The following is a 19,124-nucleotide window of genomic DNA, read 5'->3' as shown; positions in this document are numbered from 1 at the left end:
AGTCAACCCGCAGACCCAAACTGACCCAGCCGAGCAACGCGGAAAACATGCGGTGCACTGAGTTAGCTCGGAGCTATTGTTCTTTGAGATGGAGTCTCATTATTTGGCCAGAGTGGTCTTCAATTCCTGGGCTGGAGTGATCTGCTTGCCTCAGCCTTCTGGAGAGCAGACACTACAGGTACACACTGCCACAGTAGGCTTTATTTCATTGCTTTAATACTAAAGGGAAAGCAACAATTGCATTTACTAAATCAACAGTCAAGAAGAAAACCCAAGGCTGTAGAGATAGCTCCTTCGGCAGTGTTTGCTTGAGTTTGGTCTGCCAGCATCCACATAAAAAGCCCAGTGCAATGGTGCTTGTCTGTAATCCCAGGTGGAGGTCCCTGGGCTTCCTGGAAGACAGTCTAGGTGAATGGGTGGGCTCCAGGTCCAGGAAGAGACTCTCTCAAAAAGTGAGAGTGGATAGGGTTAGAGAGATGGTACCTGCACTGTCAGGTAGCTCACAACTGCCTGTACCTCCAACTCTAGGTCATCCAACACCCTCTTCTGGCCTCTGCTCATATACACATACACAGACCTTAAAATAAGGTGAATCTTAAACAATAATAGAGTGGAGAGTGACTGATGAAGATACCAGAGGCCAGCATGTATCTGCACAAACACACACACACACACACACACACACATATGAACACACATATACAAATAAAAGAAAACCTATGTCAGTCAGAGAGAGGCAATAAACACATCTGTCAAAAGCTAGCATGCACTCACAATCCAGTTCTTCCCCAATAGACGCGGAAGGAATGTCACCCAATAAGAACCTGTCACTAAGCAATGGGAAACACAGCTTCCCTGCCCAGTTCTATCCAAGGTGACCTGCTTACATATGACAGGTCTGGGTCACAATTGGTGCCACCAGCAGCTCAGTCCTCCAGCTTAATTGCTGCTCTGCCCTCCCCTGCCTGTCCAGCTGCTTCTCCAGTGCTTGGCTCCAATTCATGGACCTGCTGCCACTGTGTTGACTGGCCCTGACCTCTGACCCTCTGCTTGTCTCTTGTGGCCAGGCTACCTGTGTGTGTCCTGGATATTGTGTCCACCAGTTCTAATGTTAAATGCTTCCCCCGTGTGCAGGCACAAACATCAGAAGGGCTGTAGAGTGCAGCTATGGATGAGCTCGGGCAGTCTCTAGTCCCTGACATGTACCCTCCAACACCCCTCTTACATGGTCTGTCCTCACTGGGCTCCACCCACAGGCTGCACTCAAAGCCAGCTCCAGGGCAGGATGTGGGGCAAATGCTGTGGCGTGGTGCACCAGAGCACGCATGTGGGGCCCACCCATGCCTGCAGACAGGACCAGTTGCTCCTCCCAAGACTGGAGTGCTATGGTCCTGCAGAACTGGAGGTGGGGGTAGGGTGAGAAACTGTGCAGCAGACTAGATTGACACTGTTTTATCCTTGTCTCCCTGGGGATGTTGGCTTGGCTGAGGTAGAGAGGGGACTGTTAGGCACAGAGAGTCCCCACTGGAACCCACTTAGAGCCCTGTCTCAGGGACACTTCCTTGCTATCTCCTTGTCCCAGGAACTTATCAACACTGTCAATTCCCAGAGAGAAGAGAGTGGCTTTTAACCCTGTACCTGGCTACTAAGCACTCCTTGTGCTGGCGAGGTCCACCAGGGCCCTGGCTGATCCTCAGAGGCAGAGGTGTGCAGGGATGAGGGCAGCTCTCACATTCACTTCCCCCACCTCCCTACTGGTTCACCATGTGAGAGGGCCAATCTGCCAACTCTGACCAACGATGGCCCTCTGGGATAGGAGTGAGTTCATGTCCAGCACACGTGGAAACAGGTCATGGCATCGAGGAAGAGACGGCCTGGCTGGAGGACTGGGTCTTGAGGGAGGTGAGAGACTGCGAGCCTGCTAGGAACTTAAACTGGACAAAGACCAGCGCCCACCCGGGGGCTGTGCTCCTGAGTGTGAGAAAGTGCAGGGACATGGAGGAATGGGCAGGCCCTGTGCCCCTATATCCCTCACACGAATACAAGCGTGCAGCATGCTCACAACCCCGCTGCAAACCCTACGTCTGCTTCAGTATGCACAGGCACTCTTGCTGCACATCAAGATGACTCTGGAGTTTCTTCTGCTGAGCAAACTGGGCTGCTTTGGCCCAGGGTTCACTGGAGTGAGGGAGCCTTGTTATTACTCAGAGACCTAAAATACTATTGGCTGTAAATCAGTCCCTGCTTCAAGGCTATGGGCCCTACTCCATGTGGAGGCAGGAGCAGGGCCTGGGCACCACCTGTACCTGACAACGCCCGCCCGAGGCTCAAACTTGGTGGCTAGCAGCAGTCACCTCAGGGAGGCAGGCTGGAGGTTCCCCAGGCACTCTCCGTTAGGTTGTCTCCCTGACTGAGCTCTGGCCTGGGCTCGGGACCCTCCAGAAGGATCTCTGGCCACCAGTGGCTCTCACAACTCATGACCTCAGGTGGCAGGAATGCTCGGCGCGGCGCCATCTGGTTCTGATTACCCATGCTAGGCTGCGGGCGCCTCAGCCAGGGATCTGTGTCCCAAGTGGCTGGAGATTGATTTGGGCTCCTCGGAGGCTTTAGCAGGAGGATGTGAGGAAGGCACATCTGCACCAAAGTAGGGCTTGGGCCAAGGCAGGCAGGCGGCCATGGTGTGGTGCCATGGCACCAGGGAGGATGCTGTGGACTGAAGGCCACCTCGATGGCCCTCAGGTGTTAAGAATTATCTCAAAGAGCTTGCTCGGCAGGTTACCAGAGGCGTCTTCCCAGAGACCCGGGCTGTATAGAACCAGGATCCCTGGGCCTCTAGGGCCAACACTCGCCCTGACTCTGGGCAAAATAGGACCTGGCCTTCACCAAACCCGGACTCATTCTCACCCTCCCAGGCAGGAAGGCAAGCTCAGCAGGGGGCTGGGGCTCCCCACCTCCTTTGATGTATACTGCTGAGCCAGGCCCTGCCCACCTTACCCCAACTACTTCCAGGCTGCAGTTCCTAGTTCCCCTTCTGCTTTAACTTTTCAAATCATTAGTAGAGTAAAAGTTCATCTCTGGACTAGAACATGCCCATAAATTAAGTCTTAAGTTCCAGCAGCTGTTTCCCAAACATGTTGGGAGATTCCAAGTATCTGGGCTGGAAGGGCTGCCTCCTGGGTGCAGCCCCAGGGCCCTGACTAGGAGCTGCAAAGCTCTGCCTTCCAGCTGATGAGAGTCAAGCCACTAAGGAGATGGACGCTGGACCCACAGGGACGCTGCTGCTCTCTTCCAGGCTTCAGAGGCAGCGAGTGAAGGGGAGCCCCAAGCTTACCTGTTGGGCTCAGCACCTGTGAGGTGGGGCTCAGGACACACAGACCCGGTGGCTGAGTACTGTGCTTCTCCACATGCTCACATGGTTCTGAGGGTCAGGGACTTCTCTGAAGGTTGGAGACCCCTCCCTTCACAGCAAGGAACCTGTGGGTCTCTCAGACCCTGAGAGAAGGATGGATGGACTGACATATAGAGCAGTCTTATTCTGAATCCATTATGTGTCCAGCACAACTGGACCCCCAGGAATGGTCTTAAGCTTAGAGCTGTGGATCAGAGGAGCCTGCCTTACCAGTGGGCCTACCTCCTTTTCCTACTAGGCACTGCTGGTGGGGAGGCCAGGTTATCTATGCTGTCTCTGCTCCCCAGTGAGGGCACTCCTGGATCTGTCCCTACGTAGTCATTTCATTGTCCCCAGACCCCCAAGCTATGGGATGTCATCTTTTTTGGGCCTCTCTTATAGTTCTACTCCATCAGTCTCTGCTCTAGGACTTCCACTGATCCTCTATCCACTGCCCATAACCAATCCCTCTCCCAGAATGGCCTCATGATAAGGCCCTGATTTGTATCCTGGGTTTAGTGACGCCCTTATGACCCTGGGTGCCATCCGGCATCAACCAAGCCCTACCTTTACCCACCCACCCACATGCCTCAGGAAGGATGGGTGGACAGACATAAAGGACAGTCTGCCTGTGTGGACAGGATACTCTGAATCCATTGTGTCCAGCACAATTGGACCCCCCCACGGACGGTCCTGGCTCAGAGTCTGCCTTACCAGTGGGCTTCACTGCCCTCCTTCCTTTCCTGGGAAGAGCCTTTACTAGGCACTGCTGGGAGGAGGAGCCACTTAGGCTTGGGCCTGACCTGCTCAAAGCAAACCCCATCCTCAGCCATAAGGCCTGAGCTGAGCAGTGTGAGGCCGCTGTGCAGTGTGAGGCCACTGTGCAGTGTGAGGCTGCTGTGCAATGTGAGGCCGCTGTGTAGTGTAAGGCTGCTGAGAGAGGCTTCCTTCCTACTTTGGGAAGGCAGCAGGAATGACCTGTGAAGCCTCCTATTGGGTGGAGGCAACCTGAACCATCATGCTCCCAAAGAAGGGTTGGCATGGCCCCCTAAGCTCTATCCTCAGTGCTCTGGCTAAGTCCAGTGAGGCTGGGAACTGGGCTATGGTCACACCATACTCCATAGGGCATGTAGCTCTTCCACCAGGGCGGTTTCTAAGGCTAGGTTTATCTCTGAAACTCCTGGTAACAGGCTCCTTTCCCACCCTGAGTCTGTATAACCAAGTCACCTCTGGGGGCTTGGCAGCCTGTTGTCTGGCAGGCCTGCACAAAACCAAGTCTGGGTACATCTTCCACAACCCCTCCATCCCAAATGGGGAACAAGCCAGCTGGGCCCTTTATGCTGCACTCTGAGGGCCAGAGGCAATCCTCAGGCCATAACAACTGGGATGGTCTACGAGACATTGTGGGGTTGTCTCTACCAATCCCTGCTCAGCCAAGGCCTTCCTGCCTGGTGGCTCTCCTGTCACACGTGACCAGCAGCCTCCCTAGGACCAGCTTACAGATCCTCCTAGGCCATGGCTTTGCAGGGCTTTCCACAAGTTCTCTTTTCTTTTCTTTCCTTTTTTTCCCCTTTGATTAATCAGTTCCTTACTGACCACATTCCTCCGAGTTTTCACAAAGGAGTTTGGTCTGCCTGGACACTACGTGCCTTTTCTCTAGATGGACAAGACTTGATGACTGTTAACCTGAGGTCTAGGAGAAACCCAAACCATGTGAATGGCAAGCCCACGCCCACTGGCCCTTGCTCCCCTACTGCCTCCGAGTGATTAATTAGGTAGGGAACTGCAGCGGCTCCTCTTCATGCCTAAATATTGTTTCAGCCTATCAGACTGTTAGTGCGGAGCAGGATAAATGAGACCCGGGCCTGTGCACTGACCTGCAGGGACTGCTGATCGTCCAGACTCCAGACAGCCAGTACCTTCCCAGCAGAGCCAGAGATGCCCTTGGCCTTCTGAGAGTCGAAGTCGAGGCCCATGACAGGCTCTTCATGGCAGGTGATTTGGCTGCACACCTTCCGCTCTGAGATGTCCCACAGGGTTACTGATCCATCCTCATAGCCAGCCAGAAGGAGGGGGCGGAGACTGGAGTTAGTCTGTGGGGAATGGCACAGTGGTTGGCTTCCAAAGGGTCTTGTCTTCAATGAGCTCTAGGGCTGTGAGAACAGCTTTTTTTCTGGCCATGCCCAGAAGTGGGTTAGACCAGAGAACAGTTCCTTTGCTTTCTATACAGCCTAGGCTCCGTATCCTAGCAGCCTTCCATACCCCTCTCATGGGGCTCCTAGGGCCATTGCTTAGTACCTGAGGAGCTACAGGTGGAGTCCAGAGGCCTCAGAGTCATGCATTTCTACCTACACTGGATCCTGTCCAAATCAGGGATGACGCGATACCCACTGACACCCACCAGCACCCTGGGGCGGCTACGAATGGCCTCATCCTTCCTCCTCATCGGCCCCAGGTGTAAGCGTTGAAACCACTCCTTGTTGAGGCCAGTCATCTAGAACCAGCAGGCAGGAAAGCTGAACGCTCAGTGAGGAGGCCTCTTTGGGCTTTGTTAATGGAGCTGCAGAAGCCCCCACCCTTGGAAGCTTGATGTGAGAGGCCCTCACTGTCATGATGGATGAGGGCGAGGGTCAGAGGGCTCTGCGCCCTGGGCTGACGCTCGTTTATTTAGCCTCTGAAACAACTACAAAAGAAGAGTGCTGCAGGATTCCAAGTCACCCTCAGGGACATGCCATCAGTCCCTGCACTGCACAGCAGCCTGAGAGAAACTGCACAGGGCCGAGCAAGGAGGCCCAGGCTAGCTGGAGGGCTCTGGCGTGCAGCTAACCAACGGCATGAGGGCCAGGATGCTCGGGTCAGCACAAGCTGTGGCTGGGGTATGGTGCAGGACATCTTTGGTGGGAGGGGAGGGCAGGGCCCACTGGAAACTAGCATGTGGAGGGATGGCCACAACAAGGAAATAGGACACAAGTACCAGGCTTTTTTTCCCCAACAAGTACAGTGAACTTGCCAAGGCCAGAGAGGCCAGTGCAGTTGTCTCTGACTTGTCTCCAGAAATGGCTTGTAAACTGATTGTGTCCTGTTGGTGACCAAGTTCACACATAAAATAGGAGGGAGTGAGGTGCCTGGGAGGAGGCATGAAGCTTCCGTCCCGTGTTTTCTCGGGTGATTTATTTTCAGCATCATCTTCAGTCCTTCTCCCTAGGGCCAGAGCCCATACTGTGCACTTTGACCATAAGAGCAGAGGCAGGGTCGTCTCAGGTCTCCGAGCATGTACTTAGCTCTGTAGGGCCCTGGCTGCACTGCTGCACTGTTCCTGAGCTTTATCACAGGCATGAGCTCCCTGCTTCTGTTTCGCAGGTCGCCTGCTTGGAAGCAATTTGTGCAGATCCACACTGTGTGCCCTATGGGCAGGGAAGCCCCCTTCAGACAGGCTGCTTAGGCAAGCAGGTATGAGCTGGGTCAGGATTGGGGCAGCACCAGGTAAAAGAATTCCAGAACCCTTTGCACCCTGATCAGGAACGTGTGCCAACTGTTGCCACTCTTACTCCGCACCCACAGCAGGGCTACCTGGTAGAAGCTACCCTGAAGCCCACTTGAGAGAACGATCCCGGGCTCCTTGGATAGAGCCCTAAGCAGTGGTCTGTGCTATCATCTACACCCACTCCTACAGCTATGGCTCTGCAGCCTCTCTTCACCAGGCTGCTTTCCTTGATTTTGGAGTCAGGGAGTCCAGAGCTCCCCATCACCACTGGTATCAGTTCTAGCTGCCATGCACAATGCTTGCTGACTATGAGTTCTGAGCAACATAGATTATTCAGGGGCTACTAGAAAGATCCCTCTTCCATGGTGGCCAGAGCAGGAGCCAGACTGGCCCAGAAGGTAAGCCTGGGATTTCAGGCCCCGCCAGTTACCACCACAGTTCAGTACCTGGCCACTTTACTCAATCTACCCAGGTCTCTGCAGCCTTCCAGTGACAGGCACCACAGGCTGGACAAGTGTTCTTGTAGCCACAAGGCCTCTGGTTGTCACAGCCTCAATGCTGCAGGGCTGAGGATCTGAAGTCACCCTGCCTTGTCCTCTTTAGCATCTCCCCTTGCCCTCAGTTGGGACCCAGAGACAAAAACTGGCTCTGCAGCCTCTCCCGCCCTTTGAAGTACAACCTGAAAGGTGGTAGCAGGCCAGGGGCCAAAGGAACCCCAGAGAGGTGCACTATAACTCCTGGAAGAGGCCCCAAGACTCAGACAGGGAATCTTCTCTAAGGGTGGATACTGACGATGTTAGCTCAGGCCTGATTTACAGCCTGACCGATCCTATAATTATTATTATTATAATTATTGCAGCAATGCAGCACAGGGACTTTAAGGCACAGACCAAAGATAGAACCAAGTATTTCAGAAGGAAACCTCGCAAGTCAGGATACTGTGCCACGCTCAGATTAGGGATTTCATACCCTAGGATCTCTGGATTTAGGAGAAACAAAGAGCATTCTTATAACTAAAGGCTTTTCGCAGCTGCGGGCTTCCCATGGCTCTGTATCGCCAACAAAGCAGTGATTTGTCCTTCTGTCAACTATATTAATTACCTTAACAAGTTGATACATCCCATTCTACACATTTTTTTTTCTGATGGAATTTTTACATGATTGTGCAATGACCTACATTTTCCAGAGTACGGAATAGGAGTGTGCAGCCACAGGTGCCTTTGCCAGGACCTGTATGTATCACGGTCACTTCCCTGAATACCTCAGTGTGAGTACGGCTGGGGGGCAGGATGAGGGTACACTTATTTTCCCAGGGAAGTGCCCAGAAACTTTTGGGGAGCCATGTCTGGACACACTGAGGCAAGAACTAGGCTCTGCCTGAATCAGGCTGCTGACTTATATATAGACTGACTCTGCCAAGGCTTCTCTCTAGGAAGCTATTACAGCACAGGCAGCACACTAGGATCGACTGACTGAATGCTCCAAATCTAACCCAACCCTTGCAGTTAAGAAAGTGCAAGGAGCTAGAGGGATGGCATAATGGATAAAAGCACTGGCTGCTCTTGCAGAGGACCCTGGTTTGGGTATCAGAACCTGCATGGCAGCTCACAACTATCTGCAATCCAGTTACAGGGATCTGAAGCTATCCTTTGACTTCATAGGCACCAGGCACACAAGAGGTACACACTATTCATGTAGCCAAAATACCCATACATATAAGATAAAAATTTAAAAGGAAACTGCAAAGAAAGCCAACTGGAAGCAGGCCAGAAATCTTTGTTCCATCCAGACAGACAGAATCCCTGGGGCAGGCACAGAGGTGCCCTTCCCATGCCTCTTGTGGGTCACACAGGCAATTCCAAACTGAACAAGTCCATCTCATCTCACTTTAGAAGAGTTCAAAGAGGCAGCAAGACATGAGGCAGAACTTACCAATGAGAACTAGGAAGGTGGCCAAAGGGTTACAATCTCTCTCAAAATAGGCAATACCCTGTGACCTTCCCACTGCCGCGTCTGTACCAGTTAAGACACTGACACTGAGGCTTCTGGGATTCCTTGCAGATAAATACAGTAAATATAAGTGACCCAGGAAGTAAAAATGCTGACTTGGATATGGCCAGGGAAAGCCTCACACTGGAAAAGTCTAGGCCTTTGTGTGTGTATGTGTGTGTGTTGTGGGGGAGGGCACAACTCCAGACCTTAGGCTGTAATATCTACCCGGGTCCTAGTTTTTGCAGCAGCCCCAGAAGATAGCACCTGACCCTCCAACAGAAAAAAAACAGTCAAGAACAAAGAAAATGGCTACAGGGTAGAACTCCATGGAATGGCCATGGGGAAATGATCCCGCTAATGTTCCTGGGACCTCCATAAGGTCGAGGAGTGGGAAAAGTGGATGCCTAGCAGTGAGGTCCATGCAGGCTTGTTGGCATTACTTAGCTTTCCCCTCAGCCTCGGCAGAGCCAAAGACCAAGATGCTGAGGAAAAGAGCATGCTGTTCTGGGAGCGGGTCCCACAGCTGACCCACTGTCCCTCCTCACAGCTACATACGGGCATCTGTAAGGCAACTGGCCAGGTTCTGTGGAGGGTGGGTATGGGCTTTCTCTGCAGTGTTTCTCTTGCTGTGCCTTCCAAGCACAAGCACCAGCTCAGGAGAGCCTGATGTCCAGTCAGCTCTGGGCCACAGAGGACAGCAGGTACATGGTCTCTAAGGGACAGTGCCCATAGATTTGATGACAAATCCAACCCTGAGTGGGGCATGACTCAGGGCTGTTGGGTGTGGCTGGCACATGCTGTCTTACCTGCCACAGCCCCAGGCACATGGGCATGCCTGGCCTGGCATCGGCCTCCGGCTTCAGGGTGCACACTGACGTCTTGGATGGCATCTCCAGAATCTGAACCTGACAGTGAGAAAACAAGCTGATTTGGGCTGATGCCAAGCCAAGTCTATGCTATGCAAACAAGAGACATTTAAGGCGATTAGCCAAGGCTGCTGCGAGTTTCTGTCTGCTCCTCTCCCTGTAGGGACCTGAGAGCAGAGCCTCCTAATTAGTCTGCACAGGCTAGAGAGCTTAGATGCTCCTGGGGTCCTTACAAAACAAATGCTCCCATTATTCCTGAATGACCAACCTTTCACCAGCAAGTAGCTAGCACATGCCTTTGCCCATCTTGTCATCTGGGCAAATCCTGGGCTTCTTGGTCCTGCTTACTTTGGTCATTCTCCCTCCTTTCTTGTCTTTCTTGCCTGGGTAGGATTTTCAAGGGCCTTTTCTGAATAATCTCATGCATGTAAGATGATGTGCAGAAAGCCTGGGACCACCAACCTAGGAAATCAGCATGTTACCCAGAGCCAAGGCCAGCTCCACTGAATCCTGGTTTCCTAGTACCCAAGTACCTGACTTATCAACCCAGACTAAGATGGCCGGGCTTTCCCGTGCCTAGGCTGAGATGGGCCTCGTGGCCCACATGGTCCAGCTTCCTTCCCATGTAGGTATGGAAGTCCAAGAAGACTGTTTAGATGCTGGCCAGCATCATTCTTAGAGGATAGCCAAGGCCCAAGAACCAGACTAGATTGGGTTCCCAGACATCCCGTACCTAAGGTGCTAATCCTGTGCCGTCATTCATTTGGGGGGATGCAACACCTCTCTTATGAACTCAGGGAACAGAAGGGTCCCACATGACATGTTGCAGCATAGCATCAATCAGATGTTTCCTATGCCTTTTATCTGTGTGGGGTTCTACTGCACTGTTGGGCTTATGTATACCTTCTGGTGTCACGGGGCTGAGTGGGTTCTGGAATCCCTGAGCTTCTCCAGATATCAGCAAAAGCACAAAAGAGCCTGCTTAGCATGCACACACATGGCATCAGAGCTCCAAAGTGTGAGGGGCATCAACTGGACAGCACATACCTGGTATGACCAGACTGAGACCTATGTCTGAGGAGCCAGAATCTGGGCATGTAAGAACTGTGTTGCCCTTTCCAACCTATGCCACATAGAACCTTATCTGCCACAGCTACAGAGATGATTCTATATCAGCTGCCTGAGTCCTATGGGGCTGAGTCCAGGGCAGCTTCCAGGCAGTGCAGAATGCCGGGCATACAGCCTGCACCTTCAGTTGGAGTCCTGCTGATATGTCCACTTCCGATAGATGGGTAGCCAGGGTGCTGTCTGGCAGGGTAATCTCACTAGGTCACAGTGACTGGACTTCTAATACCCAAACTGAATGCTAGAAATGGTTCATAGCTCTCTGTGCTATCTGCTGTAGGTGAGTCTTATAGCCTCTGCCTTTGGGAGACAGACTGGAGTCTGAAGAACCCTTGGCCACTGGTGGGAGGTGGTAAGGGATGGTGGTATGTTTGGAAGAAGCCAAGGCAGAGGCTAACAGGGTAGGAGGGCTGAGCTGCTGCAGGGCAGTGGAGATGGCCAGTGTGGCAGTGGGTCTGCAAGCTTACATTACAGCTGCTCCCAGGCTGGAAGGCAGAGAGGAAGGGAGCAGCTCCTATCCACCCTGCCCCCTCAGGCCCATGGTCCTCCACAGCCAGCAGCACTGAGTAGGCAGCACCTAATGGTGCTGGCAGATCAGGTCGGTGTACTGGGTTAGACTTGGCTCCTGCCCAAGAAAAGTCATTTTGTCTCCAAGCAGATCTAGTTCATAAATAATGAGATAGTAACAGGCATTTATTTGTTCATGATTGCATTTAAATCACTAATTAGGAGCTACATACACTTTTCTTGCCAGTTTGCCAAAAACCTGTTAAGTTTTATTAATGTGAGGGGTAGGGGAATTGCTTCCTCCTCTACAGCAAGGCAGGTGGTACTAGGTCATCCCAAGCCACAGACACACGAGATGCCACTCTAAGGGTTCAGAGGGCTTAGCCACCCTCAGGCCATGGACCAGTACAGTCTTCCTCTTTGGAGGTCACACAGCTTCCCGGCCCTCATCTCCAACGCAGGTGGCACTGTATTTTCAAAACAATTTTTATTACATTTATTTATTAGTGAGTGTGTGTGTGTGTGTGCGCACGCGTGCGCGCGAAACTTTTGTAAATCAGCTTTCTCTCTTCACTGTGTGGGGTCTTGGAAGTTGAACATAGGTTGTCAGCCTAGGCAGCAGGAACCTTTACCCAGTGAGCCATCTCAACAGCCGGACACTGCATTTTCAGAAGCAGCCAGCACATCCTGGGCAAATGGTTGTTTTCCAGTCATCCTGGAATCTGCCTAAACTGGGCTCTGGGAAGAGCATAGATGGCTTAGGCCCAGACAATGCCTGGGAGCATGCTCCCACCCCTCACGGCTGTCTGGGTGGCCACACTTGCTCAAACCTAGCATTTTTCCTTCTGGAAAAAAACAGTTGGAGTTGGGTGCCAAGTGGAAAGCTCCAGGGTCTGTAGGAGGCTCCATGCTCAGGGAGGCTCCAGGAGGCCTGGGGAACCAGGCAAGGCAAGGTATCTGACCTGGGTCTGACCTTGGGATCCTGCCCTTCTGATATAGGATGGTTGCTATGCTCTCTATACTCTTAATACACACCCCAGATCAGACTCCTAGGCAGTCCTGGGTTTGCTGTCCCTCTTCTTATCCTGAGAACAAATCTGAACAGCTCCTACCTAAGGCCCCTTGCTGTTCAGCCTCTCCCTGCTACCACAATGGGGTCTTTCTGGGCTTCTCATGACTTCCTGTCATGGCTTGTGGGCTGTGCAGATTGTGTATCTTTGACTTCTGCATCTGTACTACCTACGCTGCTGCACTACCTACCCTAGACTGTACATGTGTGGAGGGAAGCATCCTCACCCTTAGTGTTTGGATCAGAGCATAGTCCCGCCCTTTGGGCTGCTCATCACTGCCCACGCCTTGTGCCCGTACTCTGCCAACAGGGTGATGGCTGATTCTATAGAAAGAAGCCCCGAGACAGTGTTAGTTTATTCTCACAGAAAGCAGAGGCTCCTGGGGCTGCAGCCTGACTCCATCTCCTGGACTCCATATTACTCTGTCCTCATTGCTGCTAGGCTGTGGTTTTCGGAGATCTTTTTTCCTGTTCCTTTCCTTTTTACCAGAGTTTGTTTCACAGGCGGCCTGGATGTCCAGGAGTTCCTCAGTACCTCCAGACTCGCTCCCTTTCTGGCTTTTGAATTCAGACCTCCATTCCCCAAGTTTGTGGCCATCCCCATCTTAATTCTGCTCCCAGAATCTGAATTTTTTACTGTATCATAGCTCTGTCCCCCATTGCGAACTCCCCTGTTGTTTCAGTTTCCTTTCATGTGTCACTATATTGATATCTCTGGTGCCTCCTCCAACAGGTTGGCAGTGCACCAAGGCCCCAGTTTCTGGAGAGTCCTGTGTGTGTGTGTGTGTGTGTGTGTGTGTGTGTGTGTGTGTATGTACATGAATGTGTGAATAGATATGTATGCTTGTCTATGTGTGCACACATACACTCAGGCCTGGACACAGCCCTAAGTGGCCCTCCTCCTGGAATAGTGTTATGTTAAGTCTCAAGCTTTGCCTGAACCCTTTCTGATTCTCACCATTGCCCTGAAAGGGTATGACATCACAGACGAGCAGCCCGAGGCTGCTGCAGCTGCAGTGAAGCAGGTATGCCACAGACCTGCAGCTGGCAGGGTCCTGTGGCAGTACTAGGCCCTCCTTACTGGAGGAGGACAAGTGTGTCCAGTTAAGACAAAGCCAGTGCAATTAGTGTATGGAAGGGGCTCCAAGGGCTGGCTGGTCCTTACCTCATCGCTGCCCTTCCCTGGCACAGCAAGCATCCAGCACTGCTGTCCCCTGACCAGGATGGAGCCCCTGCAGAAGCCCACACTGTCCAGCTGAACTGAGTCCATGATGGTGTTCCTGCCCTCTGCCAGGTCCCACAGGCACAGCCGCAAGTCTCGACCCTGGCTGACAAGGCAAAGGGAGTAGTCCATGAGACACTGTAAACATACATGTGCTGACTTGGACCAGCATCTGATCTGGTCCTTAGCCCCTCAATGCTGAAGGTAGCCATGTTCCCTAAAGACGGCTAGGTACGCCTCACACCATCCCTGCTGAAGGCCTCAGTGAGGAGGGCTTTCCCCTCAGTGTTCACATCTGGGTTGGTACCCAGGGCCCTGAGGCCAGGACATTCAGTCGACTAAGGATGTGGACACTGAGGCATGCACCTATGGCCAGTCTCGTGCCGTTCTGGTGCCACTAAAGCATAACCTGCACCCCTTTCCTTTCTGTCAACTGTCTTTAAGGACTCAGAAGTCTCACTCAGGCCTCTTCCAAAGTGTATCTGAGAGCTGCATTCACTCTAATGCTATGTAAGCATGTTGACAGCAACTCTATGCTTCATCACCCGAGCTGGAAACGACCCAGCTGCTCTGCAACAAAAGAACGACCAAGCACGCTGTGCCAGAGTGCCACTCAGCAAGGGACGGCGCCGACTGCTGACACATGCAACAGCTGGAAGGACGCTGAGCTGTGATTTGTTAAGTGAAAGAAGCCAGATCTGAAGGTTCTGCAACATGTAACTACACTCCTGTGGCATTCTAGAAAAGGAAGGGCTAGAGAACCAGGAGACAACTGACCACAGTGGGTAGCTCTGGGCTTTGTGGGATGGCAGGCTGTTTGATGTGGCCTTGGGGAAATGGACACACGACAGTGCTGTGCCAAACCCACAGACAGTCTGACTGTCACTGTGCACAATGAAAACAGCCCTAGCCAGCTGAGTGAGAGCCAGGAGCCTATGAGGGACGGCACTGTGATTGTGTGGATGGCAGTGCACTGGGCCAGGAAGCTCAAACAGAAGTGGACCCAAGGCACACAGACAGCATGGGTAAAGACACACATAACTGTAGAAGCTGTGGCCCTGAGCAGGCCTGGCTCTTTGCAGGTATCAGTTCTGCCCTCTCTGGCAGAGCAAATATGGGAGCCAGTAGTAGATATAAGGTTCCTTATCAAAGAGCTGATGAGCATATAGCACTGTGGGCCAGGTCAGAGCTCAGAGGTCAGCATCAACATGCATGTGGCCAGACACATGCAGATAGAACATACAGTTGAACATAGGTGAATGACAGCATGGGCAATGTAGGTTCACCCATGGACAACCGGGTTCATTGGTTTTCTAAACACAACAGCCAGGTTTCTGAAGAGATGTTGCTCTCAGATCTTTATACAGGGAGCAGTGGAACATGCCTTTAGGTCTAGCACTCAGGAGGCAGAGATAGGCTCATCTCTGTGAGTTCAGATCCAGGTTGGTCTATAACATAAGGAACTGAGGTTGGCCAGAGCTACATAGTGAGACCCTGTCTCAAAAAACGAGCGAACAAACCCAACAAGAAACAAGCTTTCAGATTTTTAGATTAGGGAACTTCAACCTCTAGGATGGTGACAGTGGGCCCAGCAGGCACTACCCACCTGTGTGACCAAAACCAGTCTCTCCTGCCAAGGAGCCCCGGCGACTCATGTACCTCAGCACCACAAGGTTGGCAGTCACCACACTGGGCTTCCTCCCTGAACCCAGGACCGTGTGGTCTTGTCCTGAAACTAGGGGTATTCTACCCTACAGAGAACTTGAGAAGTACTGAGAGCATGAGAAATGTGGACCAGGAAACTGATCCCAGAGCCCACACGCAGCTGCTAGCATTTTCTTCCTGTCTGTGGCCTTGGATGCTGATGCCAACAGGGTTAAATCTACAGGGGGAGAACAGAAGGCAGACTTTGCCTGCATCCCATATCAGCAGCACAATCCAGAGAAACTGTGGATGTAAATGAAGCAACAGTGAGCTCGGGAAACAGATAAGGATGCCCATCCATGTCTTAGCATAGGCTTCTCTACGACCCAGGAGCCTGACCACAGGGGGAAGGCCTGGCCAATGCAACTCCATGAAGACACCCCTAAGAGAGGGGTGATATACACCACCCTGTTGCAAAAATTATCTGGAATAGAAGAATACTATCTGAAATATAATAAGAAAAGTGCAATCCGTCAATAGAATGGAAACTAGTGGTACCCCAGAGTCACAGTAACCCTCCTGTCCGGCTCCAGAGCACTGAGACCACAGGTATAATTAAATACCAGGTAGTCTTCTAGGTTTTTTTTCTCCTAACTTAAAGTTTAGAAAAACTCATAAAATCATTCTCTTTTTTTTTAAGACAACACATCAAGACAGTATAGCAGTCCTGGCTGCCACTGACTCCACAGTGGGAGGTCACAGCTACAGTGCTGTCCTTGCCTGGACAGTGGTTACTCAGGTGCTGCAAGGGTCTGCATACTCCTGAACTGGCCTGTAAATATGCGGTTTCACAATGACAAAGGTAAAGAAATACTAGCTGGCGCAGCTCTTGTGGCCCAGGTGTGACCAGTGCTGGGGGTCCTCCAGCCTTGCTGGATATGAAAGCCCAAGCCCCTTCCAGGGCCTCTTGAAGAAACCTGGACCCAAACACAGCTGAGGCCAGGCAGCTTTGGTGGGCTGTGGTCTCCAGTGCCATGCAAATGCACCTGGGCATTCCACACCCAAAGCCCGGGACCCTGGCTGGGAGATAAGGGGCTTATGTAAGGCATACCTTCATGCCTTTCAAGCCTGCTGGCTTGGCCCTGCTTTATCCGTCCCTGTCCCTGTTGTTACCTCTGCCCACTTCTAAGCCATAGCCCAGAGCCTTTCCCTTAGCTGCCTGCTGGGCTGGTAGCAGCTACCTCTCATGGCACCTCCCAGACCTGTCTCAGAGCACTAAAGGGTCCCAGGGAAGAGGGTAATTCCACCTGACAGAAGTCAGAGTCATCTGCTTCCCAAAGGCTGGAGCTGGCCCCACACTGTCCACAAGCTGCAGCCAATCTGGCCAGATCCACGCCCCACCCCCACCCCACTCTTTCTGCCACCCTGCTCTGTTAAAGAGTTCCTGGCATAAATCCCCTGGGACCTTCCTTGTGATGCTGTAACCCACCTGAGGAGCTGGTGTCCCTGTGGCAGTGTCTTCAGCCAGATTACACCCTGGCCCCCATGGCCATTTAGAGTGGCAACTATTCTTCTTGTTTGTAGGCTCCAGATATGTACTAGGCCATTCTGAGACCTGTTGGAAAGGAGTCAGGCATAGACAGGTCAGGGCCTGGAGCAGTCTTGAACTCACTTCAGGCCAACATCACACACAGCCAGTGGATGAAGATACTTCAGCTGGAACAGATGGCTGACGCTGAACCAAAGATCAGGCAAGCCTCCCTTGCAGCAAAGGTGGCCAGAAGGGCCAGGGGATGGGGAACTTTGTCAGAACTCAGTGTTGTGGGACAAGGAGACATGACTCTCTGCCCCTGCAAGGAGTTCAGAATGCGCAGTGTATTGGTCAGATTCTGAAAGTGAGACACACTCCCTGCACAGTGCTCCCTACCAGCACCTGAGACAGCAACGTGCTCCATGCAGCCCCAGGATGGACCTCACCCTGGGCTTGGGGCAGGACAGCCGTCACTCACCCTGAGAAGAGGAGTGGGTTCTCTGCAGCTTGGGATGGTGGGCAGAAATGGAGCGTGTTCACAGCCGACTGTGTGCCTCGGAGGACAAAGCTGGGACCAGGCGGTGGTGGGAACAGGGCTGCCATGTGGGTAAATGCAGTCCTGGGTACAAGGGAAGACATGTGAGAGTCAGGGAGCTCTACACACCTATAGAAGGCAGCTGGAGGTCTCTGCTTACCTAGAGAAGGCAGCTGGAGGTCTCTGCTTATCTAGAGAAGGCAGCCAGAGAGGCACGTTTAAAAAGCTGTTGGCTCGCCCCTTTTGGAAAAGGATTCTGCTCCCCATGGTGTGGACAGGCTCTGTGGCTAAAGAAGAGCCAGGCCTTGGCATGGGCCACAGAGCTGCCACAGTGCAGCCCAGCTTACCCCAACTGCCAGCCCGTCACTATTCCCGATGGGTACCTTCTCCCCACCCTGGAGCCCTGTCTTATCCATCAGCTCTGTTATCACCAAAGTCCAAGCCTGTCCCTCTTGGCACGCACGGCCTGGGTACTGTGTATAGCCCTTGCTGCCTCTCTGGTAGAGTATTTGCCTAGCAAGCTCAAGGCCCTGGGTTCTACTCCCAGCACCACAACAGAAAAGGAGCCTTTGTTTGCCCAAACTTGATTCGGGCTCCTAAGCATTCTTGTAGGCCCATGTGACTACATTTAGCAAAAATTCTAAGTCAGGTCTACAGAGTGAGTTCCAGGACAGCCAGGGCAACACAGAGAAACCCTGTCTCAAAAAAACAAACAAAACAAAACAAAAAACAAACAAACTCTAAGTCAGTTTAATATCACCCTCATATCTATCATCTGCATGCTTTCTGAACCATGGGGCCCCTCAGCGTTAACTGTCCACCGCACGTGACGTTTGCTTACCCTGGCCCACCTTCAGCCTGAATCCTCGCAGCTGCTGTCTCTTCCTTCCTACTTCCCATGCACTTCCCCTACCTGCTCCTTGCTATGAACTCTATGTCACATTTGTCAGAGTTAGGCCCAATCTCTTTCTCTCAGGAGTCCTTGTCCCTGTGACTGTCAGGTACCCAGACTGTCTCCTCCCACGGTGACCCTGCACACTCACAGCACTCATCTGATATGGACTGGGCAGAGTCCTTTCCCAAGCAAGCAGGCTTTACTTGTGCCTCCCTCAGAAGCCCTCCCCTCTGTACAGGAATGATGTGCCTGGATGACGAATCCCACTCCTGCCTCATGGCTAGTGTGAGGAGTCTGGACTGCGCTGTCTCTGCCCTGCACTCAGTGGCTCAGCAGACATGTGCTTACAAAAGAGAGTGGCATGGAGTCCTGAGAATGCTACAAACGGCCCTACTGGATCACGGCCTGGACTGCCGCATCTTCTCATTATAACCACTCTGCATAGCACACTTCTACGTTTTGAGAAACTGAGGCAGGATTTTGGGATGATTCCTTGGAATGGGCCTGAAATGTTCTCAAGACATGTGCCACCAAGGGGCAGAACAGCCTGGAAGGGTACATGGAAGGGGCAGGACCAAGTCATTTGGCCACACCCATAGAGCTGCTGCCCCAACAGACAGACCCCTCCTCAAATCACAGGACTTGTATTTAAGACCTGATAGGGTCTACCTTGCAAAAGAGAACTTTCCAGTGTCCTAGACCACACATTCAACCTCTGCAGACCACCCTTCTCACACTTCCGCAGTCCCACAATCACAAGCTGGATGACGGTACAGGAAAAGGTCAGAGGGAGACAGCAGGGGGCCTGTAGCAGCTTGTTTCCTGAGCTTTCCCAAGGGGCAAGGGCAAACCCTACTCTACTTATA

General features: G+C 52.4%; 1 protein-coding gene across 5 annotated transcripts in view; it reads right to left on the bottom strand.

The window, feature by feature from the left end:
• Gnb1l (G protein subunit beta 1 like) overlaps positions 1-19,124 on the bottom strand; it is a 65,670-nt gene that overhangs the window by 6,527 nt on the left and 40,019 nt on the right. For 4 of the 5 annotated variants that reach the window (XM_029470214.1, XM_021185153.2, XM_029470215.1 and 1 more), the window contains exons 3-7: positions 17,307-17,447; positions 16,787-16,912; positions 13,597-13,759; positions 9,671-9,769; positions 5,266-5,481 (exon numbers count right to left, since the gene is read on the bottom strand). In XM_029470214.1, the coding sequence (XP_029326074.1) occupies positions 5,266-5,481; positions 9,671-9,769; positions 13,597-13,759; positions 16,787-16,912; positions 17,307-17,431 (729 nt within the window). In that variant the 5' untranslated portion in view covers positions 17,432-17,447. Of the gene's footprint in view, positions 1-5,265; positions 5,482-9,670; positions 9,770-13,596; positions 13,760-16,786; positions 16,913-17,306; positions 17,448-19,124 lie in introns of those variants that run through there. The other variant, XM_029470217.1, reaches the window with a different exon arrangement.

Source organism: Mus caroli, chromosome 16, assembly GCF_900094665.2.
Source record: "Mus caroli chromosome 16, CAROLI_EIJ_v1.1, whole genome shotgun sequence".
Taxonomy (NCBI): Eukaryota; Metazoa; Chordata; class Mammalia; order Rodentia; family Muridae; genus Mus; species Mus caroli.
The sequence above is the reverse complement of the archived record's forward strand: the minus strand, read 5'-3'. Positions and strand labels throughout refer to the sequence as shown.